This window comes from Mauremys mutica, chromosome 18 (assembly GCF_020497125.1).
Source record: "Mauremys mutica isolate MM-2020 ecotype Southern chromosome 18, ASM2049712v1, whole genome shotgun sequence".
NCBI lineage: Eukaryota > Metazoa > Chordata > Testudines > Geoemydidae > Mauremys > Mauremys mutica.
The window spans coordinates 18,766,228-18,785,629 of record NC_059089.1 but is presented as its reverse complement, the minus strand read 5'-3'; the positions used below and the strand labels follow the sequence as shown (position 1 = coordinate 18,785,629).

Genomic DNA, 19,402 nt, shown 5'->3' with positions numbered 1-19,402 from the left:
TAAATCAATTTACATGCAACAAACTTAAATCACGTCGAGATCACTTCCACAGGCTCATCTCAATTTGGCTTTTGGCAGGAGTTCTGGGCACTGTTATTTGGTAGTGTACAGCTCTTCAAGAAAATACTGCCTCAGAGGAAGGCAGTTGCTTTTAGGAAAAATGAAATACTAAGGAACTTCTGAACCGTCTCCAAGTGTAGACCCTCCTAGCTGGACTCCCAGGAGGTGAGCAACAGCTAATGCTCACCATTACAAAACTCCTTTTCCAAGGCATTCTGAAACTATTTCAAAGGAATTCTGCTTTCCCTTCTCCATCAAAGAGAGGAATACAAAATACATGAAATCCAGAAGTGGCAAACAAATAGTTCCAAGAGGCGCATGCCCAATGCACACCATCGTCCAGGATAAAGCATTTGCAATTCCAGACAATTTACACTGGAAGCATATGGTGAATTTATCTCCTTTTGTAATACACATTTTTTTTTCTCTCTTTTTTTTTTATCATGGCAGGAATACAACATAATCCTTAACTCCCCTAATACTTTTCACTGGAAATCTCTCCTCCCTCATTTTTTTTATTTTTATTTTTTAAAGTCCTTCATCTCTCTTGGTTTAAACCATTGCAGAAAACAAAACATGAAGATTTCAAGGTCATTACCAATACAGAGAAAAGAATTCGTTTTGTGACTGGTGACTGCTTGATGAGAAGAGAGAAATCCCTGGAATGACCTGAGTTGGCAGCTGGCTGTGGGATGTGGAGTATCGGAAGGCCAACAGTTTCAGTTAAACTCATAGGGAAGTCAGAACTGCTTGATAAATTGTAAATTAAACAGTGAGCACATGTTCGTGGCTTTCTGCTGAGCAAGACAGCCTAGCATCTGGATATATTTCTGGGGAGCTGTGTCCCTATACTTAATATTTAATCCTTGATATCAAGGGTTTTCTACTGCGAAGAAATTCCAATGATGCAAGTTACTAGAGAAGCTGGAGTATAAACTTAATCCTTCAGGGCAGGAACCCAGGGGCATGGGATTAGAGAAGTAAACTACAGAGCAGATGTTTTCTATGGCAGAAGGAATAAACAGGAGAGAAGCTGGACAGCACAAATGCACAGAGACTCAGCCAGTTGCAGATGGGTGTGTTTTCCCCACTCAAAAGTAGAGGACACATGCAAAAATACTAGTAACTGGGAAGTGGGGACAATATAGCAAAGTTTCAAGCTCACCACTGAGGTAATAGGATCCAGAGTTTGCATTAGTAATGAAGCCATAGGATCTAGAACTATAACAGAAAGGGGATGTACCAACATATTTTATATTTACATACAAACTAATAATGAATAATGAACTTAATACTGATCCACTAGCCTAGATTATCAGGACTCTAAATCAGAAACTGGAAATTTCCTGTTTAGGCAAATCATGTAGCATTTCCTTGAACGACTCAGGGAGGACAGTACCCACCACCTCTCCACAGACCTGCGTGCTAACAAAACAGCAAGGAGCAGCTGTTCATTCCTGCATTACTCCCCAAAACACTTTCACTGGTTCAGATTATATGAAGCAGTGATACTGCTCCCTACTGGCAGATGAACTTATTGCAAGGGCTAATTAAAGGAACATTAAAATGTAGAGAAAGGAAAATCATTCACGCACCCTATTACCGCAGAAACAGCAGGGGCTGAGGCATTGTTCTTCAGTTCTCGCACGTTCACCACCTGAGGGACGTTCTTTAGAGTTGATTCAGTCAAGGAGGTGCTCACTGCTTTAAGAGTGAACAGAGATGAATCCCACCAATTAGCTGAAATATTCCATTGTACATGGTTCATACAAAGTATCCAGATGAGTAGCTTCTCAACTAGACCACCACCTATGTACACCTAGGAGGACAGGGGAAGGAATCTGCAGTACACTAGCTAAAAGAAACTCCTGGTCTATTCAAAATCAGCAGAAACCATGGATTTGGCTCACATTTTATATGAGTAATTTATTGCAGATTAGAAAATTTGTGACTTATGATAGCACATCTAGGAGATGGAGATATAGATAGATACAGAGTTTTTGACAACTATGCATGGGAGGACATTAATAACTGGTGTGATAATCAGTATCAATACTTGTCAGACCTCCTGATTGCAATTCAGAATTCTGGCTATTTTATCCTTGGAACTGCAATTATGATCATATCCCTTTCCTTTCTCCCATCCCCTCCCCGCCAAAAAATATTTCAGTGGAGAATAAGAGTCTATAATAAGGTGCCACAATTATACTGTAAAAGAATGGCATATATAGAAGTACCTATTGAGTGTGCATGATTGCCTGCACAAACTGACACACAAAATTACTTTTAACGCGTAGGACTAATATTTGAACATACGCACTTAAATTTTGCACATACACAAACAGAACATGCATTTATGTGGTGAAAATAGCAATGTCATATAAACTTTACTATAATTACTCAATAGAATTACTTATAGTAAATTAGTTAGATTACTTTGTATTATAATCTAAATTAGAGTAATATAATCTAGTTTACTGGATTCTGTAATATTTGGAATTACTGTATTTTGCATTGAGAGATTTATAGAGCGCAAGTCATACTTAAGACAAATCTCTCTCACCTTGCCCTTTCGCCCTTTCCCTTATTAACTTCTGAGCTTAATAAAACAAAGAATTTGAAATGCCTAATTTATTTTTCCAGTATTCATGCTGTCCATCTACTTTTTGTGTTCCATTCACCTTGGACAAGACAGACAGACTAGTCAGTTTCCTGTTTGTATATAGCTGAATTTTATTATTTCCTGCAATGATTGGGTGCTACAAGGGATGTCTAAATCCAGGCAAAATAAAAAAAAAATAAAAACCTTCATATATGGAGATTTTTCTGTTAAGGTCTTCTAAAACCCCACAGCTAGATTTAAGGACTAACCTACCTGACAGAGTTCCTCTAACATTAATATTAAACTGCTTTAAAATGTACATCTTTTAATGTAACTAACATGGTGAAGAACTATTAGGATGGGAACATCTTTTCCTTTTACCTTTCAATCATAGAGGATTTTTACATATAGGATTGGTTATTATTTTAGTTGTGCAATAGTCAACCATCAGGAATTCCTTCGGACTTATGTATATCAGATGATCGTAATGCTAGTTTTTGAAGATATATAGTTATCAACTCCTGTGTTTCTGCATAGATTAGAATGAATATTAAGTAGCCCTGAATGTTGATTCTTCAGGCATTTTTTTCCTGATAGTTCAAATAAGAGAGAGGAGACCACTGGCAGCATTGTGTGGGGAATAATATACAGATCCTGTACGTATCAGACTTGGCTTATGCTGAAGTCAATTTCTTACCCTCAAAGGCATTAAAATCTATTAAATTCACTCACTACATAAATAAAATAAATAAAACCACACACGTAGAAATGCCCAGACTTTAGTCATTAACTTTAGTTTTACCTGGAGTCTGGCTAGCCATCTGTCTTCTCAAAGCTGCTGCAGCAGCTGCTTGTGGTGCTGGGACGGTGACAGTGGGAGCAGGGGCCCCATGTTTCACAGTCTTTGTTGCAAGCATTGTGCTATCTGCCCCTTGTGGAACGATTCTGCTTGAAGATGTAGGCACTTAAAAAAAAAAAAAGATACAGTTCATTGAACTCCCATGAACAAGGGAGACTCAAAAGCCCCACCAGAAAGTACTGACTCTTTAAAAGCTATACACTATATACCTGTTCCTTCTGAATCCTCATATAATCAGACAAGACTAATTTACAGCTGTCAAGCAACTAGCAATTCATCAAATCTGGCAATGTTCACTTTCCCATAACTTCTAATGAACTGCATGCAGTGGAGCCCTAACCAGCTATCTTTTCAGCATGAAGGGTGGGTCAAATTGCCAACTCTTTATCTTATTCCCTTTGGAAAAACATAATCCAGTTCATACATTAATCCCTTAATAAACCTTAACAATTAGAATGTCATCTGCTGAAAAGACTCCTTCTCAATCAGCTACCAGATGTAGGCAGTCACATAAAAGCATGGACATATTGGCTGGCTGGCTCTCAGTCTATCCTTATAGTCATGTCTACTGACATCTTGCTTGATCACTCAGAGGATCCCTACAGAAGCAAGCACAACTCTTCTGGGTGTGGAGAGAAACTGAACACACACAAGCAGTCACCGTACTGTCAGACGCTGGGATGCCAAGTATTAAACCTGGCTACCCCAGTTGAAAGCAGAAGTCAGACACACAAAGCTACAAACTGAGGCCCTCAATATGCACACCTCCCATGTAAGATTTCATACATATGGCTCAGAAAGGTTCATCCTTTTTTACTGTTGGGGAACCTGAAGCACAAGGAGGTCAAGTAACTTGCCCAAAGTCACACATTAGTGGCAAAGGCAGGAGTCTTGACTTTTCCTCCTGTCCTCTAGCCAACAGATCATCTTAGTTGAATTTCTCAGTCTTGATGTAAAAGGCCCAGGCTATAGGAAAAGCACAATAAAGTTTCCAATGTTACTTCAACACTAGTGGCCTGAGTTCAAGGGGGCTATAATTCTGTACTGTTAATTGCTCTTGGAGATTTGGCAACATGAAGACAGACACCACAAAATCATTTCACCTAGATTTGAAGTTATGACAAGCACTGTAGAGATTAAAACCATCAACAAGGTCATAAACAAGAAGGGGAATGCAGTTCCAAAATCTACTCACCTAAAGTGCCCATTGTGAGATGAGGTTTACCAAATGGTGGAGACTGTGCCATTAGACCAGGCTGAATAGAGGGCGTACGGACTACAGGAGCATGTCGGGGGACTTGGACTGGAGCAGCTTCCTCTTCCTGCTCTACGACCTGTGAATCGTCATTCTCCAGTGACTGGGAAATGGAGGATGTTGAGCTGACTTCATCCAAATCTTCATAATACCTCAGAGACAAGAAGGCTGATCGGGAGAGACTGGCTGCAATGGGAGAAGAGCCACATTATTTTGTCATCCAAAGCCAATGAGAATGCTATTTAATCTCAACGGCTAGGATAGAAACACCATGTCTATAAAACTTTTTAGTTGTCTCATTTTAGCTTCCTGGTGCAGAAGTTGACTTCTCAACTCTGGCACCACATGCCGTGTGGTCAGGCATTACGTTAAGGTTACATGCAATCTCCTGATCCTTTCAAAATTAAAAATAAGGGCTGCTTTGTTGTATTCTTATAATGGATTGCGAGAGACGTTACTTACGGAAGAAGCAGAGGAGAAACATTACATGTTTGAAAGTTACCAGTGCGGACATTGTCAATGGACCTTTTTTGGCTATAGGAACAAAACTGAAATGGGGGGGGGTCAAAAGTGTCTAAAATAAGGAAGAGAGCCTGAAGACACTTCTTACAATGACATCAGGGCCCCCATAAATGCTGTTAACTCACAAGGTCTATTATGAACCGCCGATACGCTTCCAAGGCGCACAGGGCCATTGGGGTTCTTCTCTTAGGAGCCTGGGTGCCAACGACCCCCAAATATTGGGATATTGAGACTGATTCAAAAACTATATTGGAGCAGATGACATTCCAAGGCTTCCCAGTGCCATAAGAACCATTGTTCTGACGTATAAGAGCCATCCATCCGAAAAGCCACCCACTGTGGTTATAACAGATGGAAACCCTTATTTTTAGTGGCTGCCCCTATTGCCCTGAGGGATCTGAAGGTCACACTTGAAACTGATTGGTTAATATGCAAATTAGGACTCGTCTCAATCTCCATATTTGTTACATTTAGTCAAAAAAACCTTTTCTTCACAGTGGCATTCAGCTTTTGGTGTTCACCAAGTGACGTGCCACCTGGTGGGGTAACGAGTGGGCCAAGAGTTCTTTGGAACTCTCAAAGTGTTCATGATAAAGCAAGAGAAAACCCTAGTTTTCAAAGGGTTAAAGTGCAGGAGCTGTTTGTGATCCTGAGAGTCAGGTTTCAGTCCAAATGACTTTGAAATTCCCCAGCCATGTGTGCAGCGAGACAGTGTTTAGGCTGCAGAAACACAGTGCTGGTAAGAAGATGGCAGCAGGAGGGTCGCAGGAGCAAAGACTGACACGGAAATACTGGCAAGGCCAACTGTAGTAACCTGCGATGTCGGTGTGTATGATAAGCTGCATTGTTGCACTATTTCTGGAAGTTGTGTGGTGCTAAGACAATGCTTTCAAGAATGGCATAAAGAGCAGCAGATCATCATAACATGGAGTCTGCAAGTGTCTCCACACTTGAAGATACGGAGAACCATCCTTAAGATAAATCTAGTTTAAAGGTTTCTTGTTAATCACATGATTATAAGCTTCAACTTCACATCATTCCTCTCAGTCTCATGTAGAAACTATTGTAAAACAGTTATTCATGAGCCATGTCTGTATCAGTCTCAAGCTACATTGTTATCTTCTTGACAAATCTGAGACTTTAACAATGAAGTACAATATTTATGGTTCTTAGTACTGTAGGTCTAGTGTGAGGGAAGGGAAAAGAGGCAGGAACTTGCTATCAGACCACTGCTTCCTGCAACCCTTTGACTGCCTCCACCTCAAGATTTTAATGACAAATTGTTCTCCGCTGTTATTGTAAAGAAATGGTTCTTTGTGATTTAATATGCAAGACTTACACTGAATAATAACTACTTCAGAACAAGAGCTACTTGTGTTTGATTCTGAAATGAGTGCCACATACTTTGATTAAATTAGAGAACATCAAAAAAAAAAAGAGGCATTTGGTTTTAAAGTGTCTTATTTTAAAACAATTCTGAACCTGGATTTCAGTCGGGAAGGCTCACTGCGATTAAGAGACTAGACACCCATCTTAAATCTCTCTCATGAACAAAAGCCGTAGAGAGTCTGTGTGTGTGTAGAGGGGTTGCATATATACATGTATAGTACAACGCTTAATGATGCCCTTCCCATGCCTTAGATTGTAAGCTCTTTGGAGCAAGGATCACTTTTTGGTTTGTATTTGTACAGCACCTAGCACAAAGGGCTCCTGGTCCATGATTGTAGCTCCTAGGTCTAGAAATAACTCACTCACTCAGCCATAAAGAGATATTTAGAATTTAGTCAAGCTTAAATAACGTCTAAATATTTAGTATTTTGCGTGATCATGGTTCACAACTAGTTTTACTCTGCATTTTTGTGAAAGGGCTTATAAAAGCCTTCCTTGTATTTTCGCAGTGTAGATGCATTACATAGAAATAACCAACACTAGTATGAAGAAAACAGTTAAGAATTAGGGTTTCCCTCTAACTTTGCCTCCATTTGGTATTTAGGTTCCTTTTCTTAACGGTTTAGCAAACAGCATTGTTGTTACTGAAAATAAGGCGGCCAACTTTGAGGACTGGCCCCTAAAAGGAATGCTCGTTAGTCTAGTCTGAGCGGGGAAAGGAAGCTTCTAGCTAGAACTAGTTCAACAGAAGCCCATTATTTGGGGAAGTGATGAATACAAGGGGCTACGGTAGGAATGTTTCCTTCTACAGATAAGGCAGGATATTAACAAGTTCTGTGGGACGACTTGCATGTTTCAGATTCCTAATGTATCAAAGGTTTACCTGGAGCAGTGGATCTCACAGGTGGAGTCTTCCTCTTGGCTAGGAAATTCCTCAGCTGTGCCTGTTTAACTGGGGACAATTTAGCTGCAAAATGAAAAAAGAAAATCACTAGTCTATAGAAATCACGGAGATTCAATTACCAGTCATTTTTAGAATGTGCAGGTGGGGAAAAAAACAGAACAATGAGTTACCAGGTGCTTTCGGCAGGGGCTTGGCATACGATTCCAAGGTAGTTTTCACCAACGCACTGCGCAGGCTCTCAAGGTCACTGTCAAAGCTGAAACAAGACAGAGTAGTGAAACAAAAAACAGGTACCGCATATCACTGCCCCACAGAAACAACTGTATGGGAATGAGAAGAAACCACAGGCTCACATGGAAACACCATAACTTGATGCCCAGTTCACCAAGGGCTAAAGGACACAGGATTGACTAGCTGCATATGCCTCAATGACACTGCTTTACAACAGCCATTGTTGAATGCCACCAGAACCTCTTTAGATGTTGCAATATTTAACTGCATGCACCAAGGCCTAAGTTACTTATGGGGAAAAAAATCAAATGGCCAACAAATTCCCTCTTGTCCTAAATTAAAATTCTATTGTAATCTTCACGAGACATGACAATAGCAGATAATTTCTGAGGCTACATTTTCACAATGTTTTCGTTACTGTGAAAGCCCATCTTTCATAGAGACACACTGATATATTAAAATAAGCTACCACAAAATACAACAGAATTAATTTTCAAGCTGATTTGAGGAGCACCTGTGTTACTGGTGAACAAAATTTGCACATTTACAGCCAGTGCCCATTTATGAGGATTCCCCCACCCCCCATCTCCTACACTCAGTTATGATATCTACAAAGCATGATTGTTAAGTCTGTCTTGGACATGCACTTTCATACATTACTATTGGGAAGAGACTTAACTCAATACACTTCCTGCTGCAACCTCCAATTATTATACATACCTTTGAGAACTGCTAAGAGAAGACGTGTCACTCGGCATACTCCATTGAGAAGTCTGATTATATAAGCGGAGCTGCTGCAGGCTGTCCACCAGGTGATTCAGCCTCTTCCTCTGCTGATTAATTATTTCACGATTATTAGCAAGTGTGTTAAACAAAGTCTCTCGCTCAGGAACAATCAGGCGCCTGGAAACATCAGAAAAGAAAAAACAACAACAGGAAAAGATGAGAAGACCGTTAGACACCTAGCTGCAAGTGCATGTGCACACGCACAGAAAACTGGTTTATTTCAGCTACTGGCTTAAGTGGACTTCAGCCCCCAAACCACATTTTGGTTTGAATACCAAGGCAGCACAGGTCAGTTGTATATTTCTCGTTGTACACTGCAAGTTTATTCATTTAACGTGTAGGTACTTGTTCAACAAAAAGGTTTCATTACCAGTCTCCCCTGGGATTTGTTTAGCGCATACAAAGCTTATTTTACAGGCATTTCGGAAATTGGAATTTACAGCATGTACAGAATTTGTTGGAAAGCATATAGCAAAGTCAGTCAGTCAAACAGTCTGCAGTCTGAACTTTTAAATACAGGTAAAAATGGCTCAGTCAAATGTTGTTCACAAACTCTTTGAAAACGTTTTGGAGTGGTAGAGAAAAGGCATTTTATGCTTATTTATTAATGTCCTATTCCTAATTCATTAGTGTGCTCCTTAGACACAGACTAATTTTCTATTCCAATTTCACTCACTCACTTTTGGTTTTTTTTCTGTTCCAGATGCCGGTCCCACTCCAAATCCAGAACATCATTCACGTCCTGAACAGCAAACTTCACATACTGGTGTAAGCGTCTAATTTCCTACCAAAGAGAAAAAAATAAAAAAAAAGTCATCTTTCAATTCTCTGTGAGAATCTCAAATCCAATTAAGTAAATTAAAGACCTTGTAAACGAACCAAAATAAAAGTCATGTGGGACACTCTTACATATTCACTTCTAGCAAATTTAAATCAGAATGGCAGAACCCTGTACTGTGGAACTCTGTTTTACTAATCAAATCTGTCACTAGCTTACTGTCTGCCCTTGAGCAAGCCAACTTCTGTACCTCAGCTTCCTGCTCTCTACCAGTGCAAAGAGTGTTTCAGGGGTCAGGGCAGAGGACTGGGGGGTGTGGGGCAGAAGGCTGAGTGTGTGGGGGTGCGGGGCAGAATGCAGTGGGGGTGTGGAGGGGTGCAGGGCAGAAGGCTGGGTGTGGGGGGGGGGTTCAAGGGTCAGGGCAGAGGGCTGGGTGTGGGGGGGGGTTCAAGGGCAGAGGGCTGGGGTGCTCGGCTCCTAGGGGGTGCTCCCAGCCCCCTGCCCTGAGCGGCTCAAGGCAGGGGGCTGGAAGGGATATGCCCTGTTCCACCCCCTTCCGCACCTCTCTCTGCCTCCTCTACGGAGCTGCTTGCACACTCCCTCTCTTCCCCCACCCCTCGCTAGGGCCATTAGCTGATTGGCACAGGGAAGGAGAGGGGGAGGGGCAGGAAAGCATCACGCTGGGGGAAGAAGTGGGGTGGAGGGTAAGCTTGTCTGCTGCAGGACCAAGCTTCTGCCTCCTGCCCCCTCAGGGGAGGGCGGGGGGGAGGGCTGAGTGGGGCTGGGGGCCAGGACCATGGCAGCGTGCCACTCAAAATCGGCTTTGTGCCGTGTTTGGCATGCATGCTGTAGGTTGCCGACCCCTGGTTTAGGGCAACTGTACCTGTGGTCCCCCCCTCCATGGCCCAGTAAGGGCACCCACTCTTAGATTTCCAGCTATAAGCCATCACCCTCTCTTGCATGGAGACATGCATCACTCCCTTCCCGACTGGGGTTTTTTCAGGCTGCACAGTTCCCTGATCACCGAGTTCCCCAGCAAGCCAGACTGCCTACAGAGGCCTGCATCTGCACTTTGCTTTCTCTCCAAAGGCTATGAACAGGTTAACTGCCTCCAGTTATAAGTTAATACACAGCTCTTTCTAAGCAAGCATAATTATTCTTACAATGAAAGCATTACAGAGAAAGCATTACTGAAAACTATAGAAGTTCCTATATGCATGCTAGAAAGCTTATCAGAGGTCACCTATCAGTCTTATGGGACCTCCATAGGCAAAAATTCTTGCAGCTCTTCCCAGGAAGGATTGAGGCCCGCCTTGGAGAGTAGGTTCTGTCCATTTGCTGGACCAGAAAGCATGCCCTGAATCAATTTAAACCTCAGGATATTTATGCAAAAGTCCTTTCTTTGCCTGTTAGCCTCTGGATAATCCAGTATATGCTAGCCTCTCCAGGTGGTAGTATCTCTAGAGGTGCTACAATTAGAATAAATTTGCCTAATCACCCCCCAACACACACAGTTTTTAGTTGCTGGACAGCTGTGGTCACCATTCCCCATGGTAGAACATATAATCCCTGGCCCACAATGATACATAAACTTAATACAGTAAAATTGCCCAAAGATACTTCAGGAGATTGCCATATCTGTCATAGTACCTTTCAACATTGCTTTTTTTTTTTTTTGGGGGGGGGGGGAGAGAAGAATGTACTTTATCCTGGTTTCTTTCATCTCTTTCAAAGCCTTTTGAGTATTTTGGGAAATTTTCCATTGCAATCAGGCATTTAGAACACCATTTAGTTTTATGCTCTGCCATCCATGAAATTAACTACAATATTGTAAGCCATTATAAATCATCAAATTGCTCTGCAAAGCATTTGCTAAAAAGATACAAATAATTCTGAAACGATCATTTTATGAAGTGCTAAAAAAATGTACTGGCACTGGCCAAAAAAATTCACTTAAGTAAATGTCATTGGTTAGACTAGGGTACTTGGAGTCAGGAGCTCTATTTGCAGCTCTGCCAATGACTCTAATCTTGGGCAGGACATTTCACTTCTGTATGTCTGTTTCCCCGCATCTAAAATGGGGAAAATACCTACCACATAGCAGTTTTAGGGGTGTAATGTCTGCAAAGTACTTTGAGATCTTTGAAAGACACTATGAAATCGTACTGTTACACTGTGCTGAAACAATGTGAGTGTGGCAGGGCAAAGCTTCTGTGCAACCTACATTCAAGCCTCAATAGTTGCATTTTATTTTAAAACTCCAGTTTAAAGTTAGTGAGCAGGTTTTATACCTGAAGCTGTGCTTCACTTTTGGGGTCCAATGGTTTCTTATACAGCAGATGTAAATATCCCGAGTTATGATTTCTCTCGTTTTGTTCTCTAGCATCTTCCACCCCAGCAAAGCCCTCCAGCAGGGTAGTCTTCAAAATGCTGATATCTCCATGAAGGGACTGTGAACCGATGAAGAGATGAGCCAGATTTCAACAAAAGTCCTTAACAGTGCCGATTGCATCAGTATATTCAGCAAAAGTGTTTACTTTCAGGAACAACTGGGTATGCCCACGCACACTGAAGCAGCACATCCAGACATCTCAGCACTTAACAGGTTAAGCAAAGATGCCTATCCCCAAATGCTGGCCTTGAAGATCTCAACCAATGCGCAAACATTTGGGAGAAGTTCTGCTGTGCTACTTACCTCTGTTGTCTCTTTAATCTCCAAGAGAAAGGTCTGAAGGTCATGAGACTCTGTCCGCAGCTGCTTCATCTCCTCGGCAGTGCCGACTTGGAAACAGGCATTAGAAGTTCTGGCTTTCAGCTCTTCCATCTCCTTTTGGAAATGGGCAATCTACAGAGCCAGGTGGTAAAGAAAGTTCAGCCATTGTGACGTGACTGCTTCTGGAACAAAGGTCACTGCTCTGGGGCTGGCTAATACATTTATACAGCCATGAGTACATGATAATTTACAGACAAAGGCAAGTCTCTTGCATTCCCTTCCAATCCAAGGAAGACAGCCCTATATTCCCAACATAACTTTAATGCTGGCAGTTTAAGCAGCCAAACAGGGGTGACAGTGTTTAAAGAAGTGGTTCAGAGTATAATGGAAAGATCTCCCACGGTAACTAAGTACTGAAGGACACTAATGGAATATGAAAGAGTGACAGATGACCACATGCCTGTACACTGATCTTTTTAGAAGTTGGAAGACAAAAATCCTTGAAAATCTCACCTCCTCTTTGATTCCTGCTATGACAGGGTCCGAATCCTTCCACTGATGGACCTGTTTCTCTAACCCAGTGCTGGGCAATGCTGACTTTCCCTAGAAAGCCAGGTGTTGAGAATGTAAACTTATCAAAATTAAAATCTTTATTAACAACCAACATCTGCTGCTAGAAATGGTTTGTGTATAAAGTCATTTAAGATGCATAAACTGTCCTATGGAACAACTCTCACAAGCACAAATGTTCACCTAAACAATAAACTGAAAATGATATTTAAGCGTTCAAATAACACTGGAGAGATTTAACCACACTGAACATATTTAAGTGGCTGGAAATTATGGCTAAATCTTTATGCACCACTTGGAGTTATCCCTTTCACTATATTTTCTAATATTGTTAAATAGTCAAAGCAGCTTAGAATTTTCCAAGAATTCTATATCTTTCTGCTGATAAAAAGATGTGATTCCACATTTCCACGCAGCACAAAGCATTAGTTCTAGCTCTGTTTATTACATCAGACTCCAAACCATGTCAGAGCTCCAGCTTCCCAAAATTACGCAGCATCTCATTCTAATTTTGGTAGTTTGTGACTTAGATCTTAGTTCACTAGTCCCTTGACCTAACAGCATTAAATCAGTCCAAGACTAAAGCAAATCACAGGCCAGTGAAATTTCTCAGCTCCTGTGTAATCAGCTCAAGTTCTCCTAACCTGAATGGAGATTGATTTTGTTGTAGGTGGGGTGATTCTGGCTGTCTTCAGTAGATTAGATGCTGCAGGCACATTCTGAGCAGGCCGCACCACTAGAATTTAAAGAGAGAAATAACTATAGACAAACACATATAGTTATCTAAAAAACAGGTTGCTAATTGGAGATGGGACATGCCCACTGTTGGGAACATTCTGATCACTAGAAGGAAGGGTACAAACCCTAACAGCGCATTTCAGCAAGTCCATCCCTGTAAAATGACATCAATCTACATCAAGTCAGCAAGGTTCTATAAGCCAAATCCATTACCCCTGCTCTCAGACCTCAGACACAGGACAGGTAACTTAGAACTGGAGAACAGGTTCCAGGCTGGCAAGCATGTTCCCCAATATAGTGAGACGTCTTAGTCCACTGAACATGCAACAGCTTCTAGGTGAAGATACAAAGCTAAATGTGTTACTCGAGACAATGAATAGTTATCCCTGTGAGGAATGAGGGGCAAAGGGGAAAACCCTTCCAGTTCCAGTATTAGGCCCATTGCACTATATAGTTTGCAGTCTGAAAACTGGGAGACTTCAGGAACCATAGCCCATCTGCACTAATTGAAAGCAGCACAGAGAAAATCTCTCATGCTCACTTTATACCTGGTAAGAGAGAAATTTGCAAAAACAAGAATCTAGCCTTAGCCTCAATGTCATACTTGTTGCAGACACGGGGGTGGATGCCTTCATTGGGGTGGCAGGTGAAGCAGAGAGGGGTGTGGACTGGCTTAGGGGCCCTCCAGGAATAGGTTTGGAGGTAGAGGAGAATGAAAACATCGTGGAGCTGTTGTGACTGCTGCTGCCAGCAGAAGCAGACGTGTCTATGGCAGTGAACCTGAAAGACAAAATGGCAAATATTTCAGCACCCTGAACTGGACATAACTTCCTCTCATATACCCAAAATGAAGCATTAACATCTAAAGAGGAAACAGTTTTTAAACGTTGTGAATCAGTACTGGGACTCAATATCCAGATACCAAGTACTATTCTAGCTGGGAGTGAAGATAGGAAGAAGCCATTTAGGGAATATGGATGAGACTGCATAGCAGAAGGAGCAGGTGGTGTTTTTAGAGACTGGGAAATTGGTGAAAGGACAAAGTGGACTCGGGGAGAGTCACCAGATGGGGGCTTTTACACCTCATTCCAGAATGTTGGATTCAAGAGGCATATGCAATCCAGACAATCTATTCTGTAACGATTCTGTGGTTCACATGACATGGCTCGTGGCTGCTATAATGGGTAACTGCACAGAATGCCATGAAGAATGGTCTTCGGCTACTGGTGAAGGTTATGGGATACTTGGTTCCTGCTGCCTCAACCACCAGAGCAGAACTGTGTGGAGACTATTCCCCACAGAACTGCCAGAGTTGTGTAGGAGTCAGTTCTGGATTAGGGAATTGCTCAATTCTAGGAATCATCCCACCCCCAGTTACACCAGGCACAGAGGAAAATTAACAACCAGCCGCTTTAAAACCTGAGCTATACATCAAATGAAACTAGAGCTGGCACTGTTAGGTGCGTCAGGTATTACTTTTAAAAGGCAAATGCTGCAGGAGAACAGGAACTTCCATTTATCTTAAAAACCAGGACCAGCACTTGAGATGAATATTCAGCTGATTCAGGAATTGATCACCTTGTTTGTCTTTAACATTAACTTTAAACAAGCTTTAAAAGCTACAGCCAAAGATCTTAGTGGAAGTAGATTTTCTAATTTAAAAATAATTCTTAGAACCATTAGAAGTTTCCTTATACAAATATAAAGAATTGATCTCATTAAACCCCTGCTCCAATTAACATTTCCCTTGGTGTTCTAGTCTCTTCCTTTTAAAATAGAGTGAGTTAAGCGAATTAAATATCTGTTAGGACAGACAGAAGGCTTTGGAGCCACAAAAACTTTTTGCACCGGTGACTCAAATCCAATTCATATGGATACTGATCAGAAGCAGTTACCCTCCAATTGCATGTGTGAAGAGAGTTGGGAGGTCTCATGTCCAGTTCTCAATGAGCAAATGTCAGCATAAAAAAAACCCCCACTGTTACCTCTCACTGATTCAGTAGGGAGAAAAGAATGATAGGGCCCTTGAAAACAATTACTCTCTCACCCCTAGGTCAGGGATAAGGCACGCTAGTGAACAGCGGAGGAAGCCTGCACTGCTACCACCCATGCTGTACCTGCTCTGGACAGAGCGAATTTCAAATTGCAATGGTGTTAAATTGGTACCTGTCACCAGTATTAAGTTAACAAAAGCCAAGAGACAAGATTAAGATAAAGCACTAGGTATATTGCACAGCCCCAGCTTGCTAGTTTTGCTGCTTTATAAATACAACCTATGACAACTTCACTATTCCAACCTCGTACCTATGACAAAGCCTTGGGTAGAGAAGGCGTTCCTCAGAACTCCAGCTGGAGCATAGAGGACCCCCTTAGAAAAAAATCACAAACTGGAAATAGCTGTTTGATCTTAGTAAATATCACTATATGTTACACGTTCCCAAACTGGTTTAACCATTGCCCACCCTTTACATAAGCCATCAGCATGTACTTACTTCTCACTTAGGTTTACTTTGACAGTAGATGCTGTAGGGGTGAAACATGGTTTCAGTCCGGCAGGTGTGGTAGACAATGGTGGCATAGGTGCGTTGTCTGTAGTTGGTTTAAAATTTGTAGATCCAAAAGAGAAGGAGTTGGCTGTAGCTGGCATGGGGCCTGCAGCGGGGGAAGGAGTCACTGAAGCTTTGGAAGAAACAGAAGAGAAAGAGAATGCAGCTGCTCCAGTTAGACTGGAGCCCAGAGCTTGCTTGGAAACATCTGATGCAAAGGGATATGGTGGGGGGTCTCCAGACATAGAGCCGGATGTCTTTACAGCTGAAGATGTAAAGGAAAAAGTGGCTGCTCCACCACCAGCAGAAAGCAGACTAGAGGCTGAAGATGCAGAAGCAAGAGATGGCGCTGAGGCAGGAGTGACAACTGGTGCAGTTTCAAACTTTGAAGGAGCAGGAGGGGTGGTCGGGGTTGTGGCAGAACTTCCTGGACAAAAACAAATTGGACCAAGTTAATATTCTATCATTAAAGGAAGGAAGTATTGCAAGTGGACAGTAAAAGTCAATCACACTACTGAGACTGACATCACCACGAAATGACAGGGAGGAAAAGGGTGTTTCAGTCTCCAAGTCAAACCGCTGAGATATTGAATGGACAAAGCCCAAGACCTGCTCGATACTATCATTTCCCCAAGCCATTCTGAATTAATTTAGTCTGGAATTTCCAGTGAAAAGGCTTCACCATTCCTCCATTAGTTTTGACGTGGTTTGTTTCATCCCAGCCAGTGCACAAGTCTACTGTGGATGCAACGAGAAGCACAATGCCAAGCTAAGTGTTCTGTTCCAAGTGGTAAAAGCAAATGTTTAGATTTAAAGAAGAAACAGGTAGCTTTGCACTGAAACATCACTCCATGTATACAGGGAAGTGAAACAGAATGAATTAATCTGCCCAGGCTGGCACAAGGAGCCCCCTAATCTACATTTTACACACACTGTAATATGCTCAACATGCCTATTAAGACTATTTACTTCCCACCAGTTTTCCAATGCTATCGTTGCAGTTGATCCGAGACCTCACAATCACAAACAAAGCATCTAATGCACGTCATGGCCCCATGCAGAAACAACATATGGGAAGAACACAAAAGTTCTTTAGGACAGGCACTCTTTTTGTTCTGTGTTTGTACAGCACCTAGCACAACGGGACCCATGACTGAGGCGGTCCTAGGTACTATTGCAACACAAATGATACACAACACCACAACGAGAGTGCCCAAGATGCCTTCTTGAAAGACACAGGTTATAGCAGTTGGTTTGCCATATAGTTGCAGCCCTGTACCCCAAAAGTGACTGGGTATAAGTGTACACTTTGAGAAATGCTTTGGGTTCCTTCACCAGGACTAGTGAGTGCTATGCACATTCACACAGCTGGTGGAATGGAACCTTGAGCATGGAAACATCATGAGCTGCTTCCTTCGCTCTATATGCTGGGGCACAGGCTTGTTTTATTCCACAAAAGCCTCCTGGTGGTCACCCTCCAACTACCTGGATAGCAAGCTTAACAGCTAAGTACTTCAAAGTGCCACAAATTAAAGCAAAAGCCTTTTTCCCACACATGGGAGCACCCACCTGCTGATTTTGGTGCTCTATCCCCTTCTATTGACAGTGGCTCTGGGGTCACTATGAGCGATCTGACACCTGGGTTTTGATTGATCATGTAAAATGGACATAGCACTCCATCCGTAGAGAGCAATATCAGAACTGGAGCTGGAGGGAGGGTCTTCTCATCACCTGCAAAAGACCACACAGCATGCTAATGACACTGTCAAAGTCACCTGCCTTCATTGCAACCAACATCACCCCAAATCCCTCATATTTGACTTCCTTACCATCTCACATCAAAGCTACTTATTCTTGCCTACAAGGCTGTGCATATCTTTGTTCTCATCTTCCCCTACAATTGCCCCAATCCCTCTACTCCATTAGTCTCTCTTTCTTGACTTCACAGTTTTCTAAATCAATAGATTTTAAGGCCAGAAGGGACCACCATGATTATCGAGTGTGACCTGCTGCTTAACACAGAGCATAAAATTTACCCAGTAATTCTTGCATCATACCTTTTATTATGCAGTTCCTTATGTTTGGAACAGTCCTCTTGTCTTCACTCCCCAAAAGCCTATTCTCTCCTCCCCACAACCCATAAAACTCCCTCTCACTTCTCAGTAATCCCCATATCTGTCCTGTGTCTTGCCCAAGACTAAGTTCTCCTGAGCCAGGAACATGTCTTCTTTCATCTTTGTAAAAATGTACAACTAAAATGCCATGCAACATTTTAAAAATAATGTCAACATTAAATACACACCCCTCTGGAGAGGACAGCTTAGCGGTCTAAGCCTCAGACATGAAATATCTGGGCTTCTTGAAACTAAGGATTTGTTTTTAGAGTCTGTGCTGATTCAAATGTTTTCAGTAAGGTTAAAATCTGGGCCCCAAACTGCTTGTCAGATCTTTTAAAAATTTCTTGTAACAGGTTTTTTTTATGCTCCCTATTGATATTAAACACTCAGATCTAGGACACAGAAACCTCTATGATTGTTTTTCGTCTGGTTTATGGCTGCACATTCCTCTGACTTCCCAAGACACTATTCTTTCTCCTATTAACACCTCACTGAGACCCTGCTGGGGAAAGTCTTTTCCCCATGGAAACATGTCCACTACAGACTAGGGTTTCATACAAAAAAAACCACCTATTGAGGGTATGTGGCCCGGGGGGGTGTTCCTTGGTTTTAAGTGGCAGAGGGCACAGGGGTTGCACAGGTTTTTACAGGGACCCCCACAGTAGTTCCTGAAAGGGCAGCATATGAGATCTCAACCAAAAACCCAGAAATCTTTGGTCGTCATAATCATTGCAAAGCATATCAATGGATAATATTTAAGAAATTATGCATCTGTACTAAGAATTATGTTCTTAACAGGAGTTAAGGCAGGTTCACCAGGAGGCAACATGCCTTGGACGTGTTCCTTTCAGACAGGAGGTAACAAATGCTTATCTCTCTGCCTCACCACGAGTATTGTGTTGCACGCCTCACAATCAATGCCTATTTGCATACTGAGCCAGATATCAGTTGAAAGATTGCAAAATCCACAACAAAACAATTAGCAGGGGGGTGTCTTATTTATGACTAAGATCAAAGGATTAGTCTGTTATATCAGAATACGAAGAAATACACAGGATCCTTCAGAGGAGGAAAACTGGCAGCCTGTTGTGTCTCATGAAAAAGGGGTCACTGCCAGTCTGGCTGTAAGAGCACTGACGAGCAATACTTTATTAGACATGAGAGTATATCTTGTTAATTAAGTCTATGCTCTAGAATACGTACTATGATTTATTTTATATGTAACCATTTGCTTCCAATAGTTCTACTTGCTATCTCTTGAATATCTATTCATTGTCAAATAAACTTATACTTGATTTCAGTAGAAACACATCTAAGTGTTAAGTGGAGCAG

General features: G+C 41.9%; 1 protein-coding gene across 3 annotated transcripts in view; it reads right to left on the bottom strand.

The window, feature by feature from the left end:
• Positions 1 to 19,402, bottom strand: part of NUP214 (nucleoporin 214) — a 71,250-nt gene that overhangs the window by 39,536 nt on the left and 12,312 nt on the right. For 2 of the 3 annotated variants that reach the window (XM_044992689.1, XM_044992687.1), the window contains exons 11-24: positions 17,523 to 17,684; positions 15,900 to 16,380; positions 14,012 to 14,187; positions 13,314 to 13,405; positions 12,613 to 12,702; positions 12,082 to 12,231; positions 11,678 to 11,836; positions 9,289 to 9,392; positions 8,543 to 8,725; positions 7,762 to 7,847; positions 7,571 to 7,654; positions 4,717 to 4,962; positions 3,465 to 3,626; positions 1,656 to 1,764 (exon numbers count right to left, since the gene is read on the bottom strand). In XM_044992689.1, the coding sequence (XP_044848624.1) occupies positions 1,656 to 1,764; positions 3,465 to 3,626; positions 4,717 to 4,962; positions 7,571 to 7,654; positions 7,762 to 7,847; positions 8,543 to 8,725; positions 9,289 to 9,392; positions 11,678 to 11,836; positions 12,082 to 12,231; positions 12,613 to 12,702; positions 13,314 to 13,405; positions 14,012 to 14,187; positions 15,900 to 16,380; positions 17,523 to 17,684 (2,284 nt within the window). The remainder of the gene's footprint in view (positions 1 to 1,655; positions 1,765 to 3,464; positions 3,627 to 4,716; positions 4,963 to 7,570; positions 7,655 to 7,761; positions 7,848 to 8,542; positions 8,726 to 9,288; positions 9,393 to 11,677; positions 11,837 to 12,081; positions 12,232 to 12,612; positions 12,703 to 13,313; positions 13,406 to 14,011; positions 14,188 to 15,899; positions 16,381 to 17,522; positions 17,685 to 19,402) is intronic. The other variant, XM_044992688.1, reaches the window with a different exon arrangement.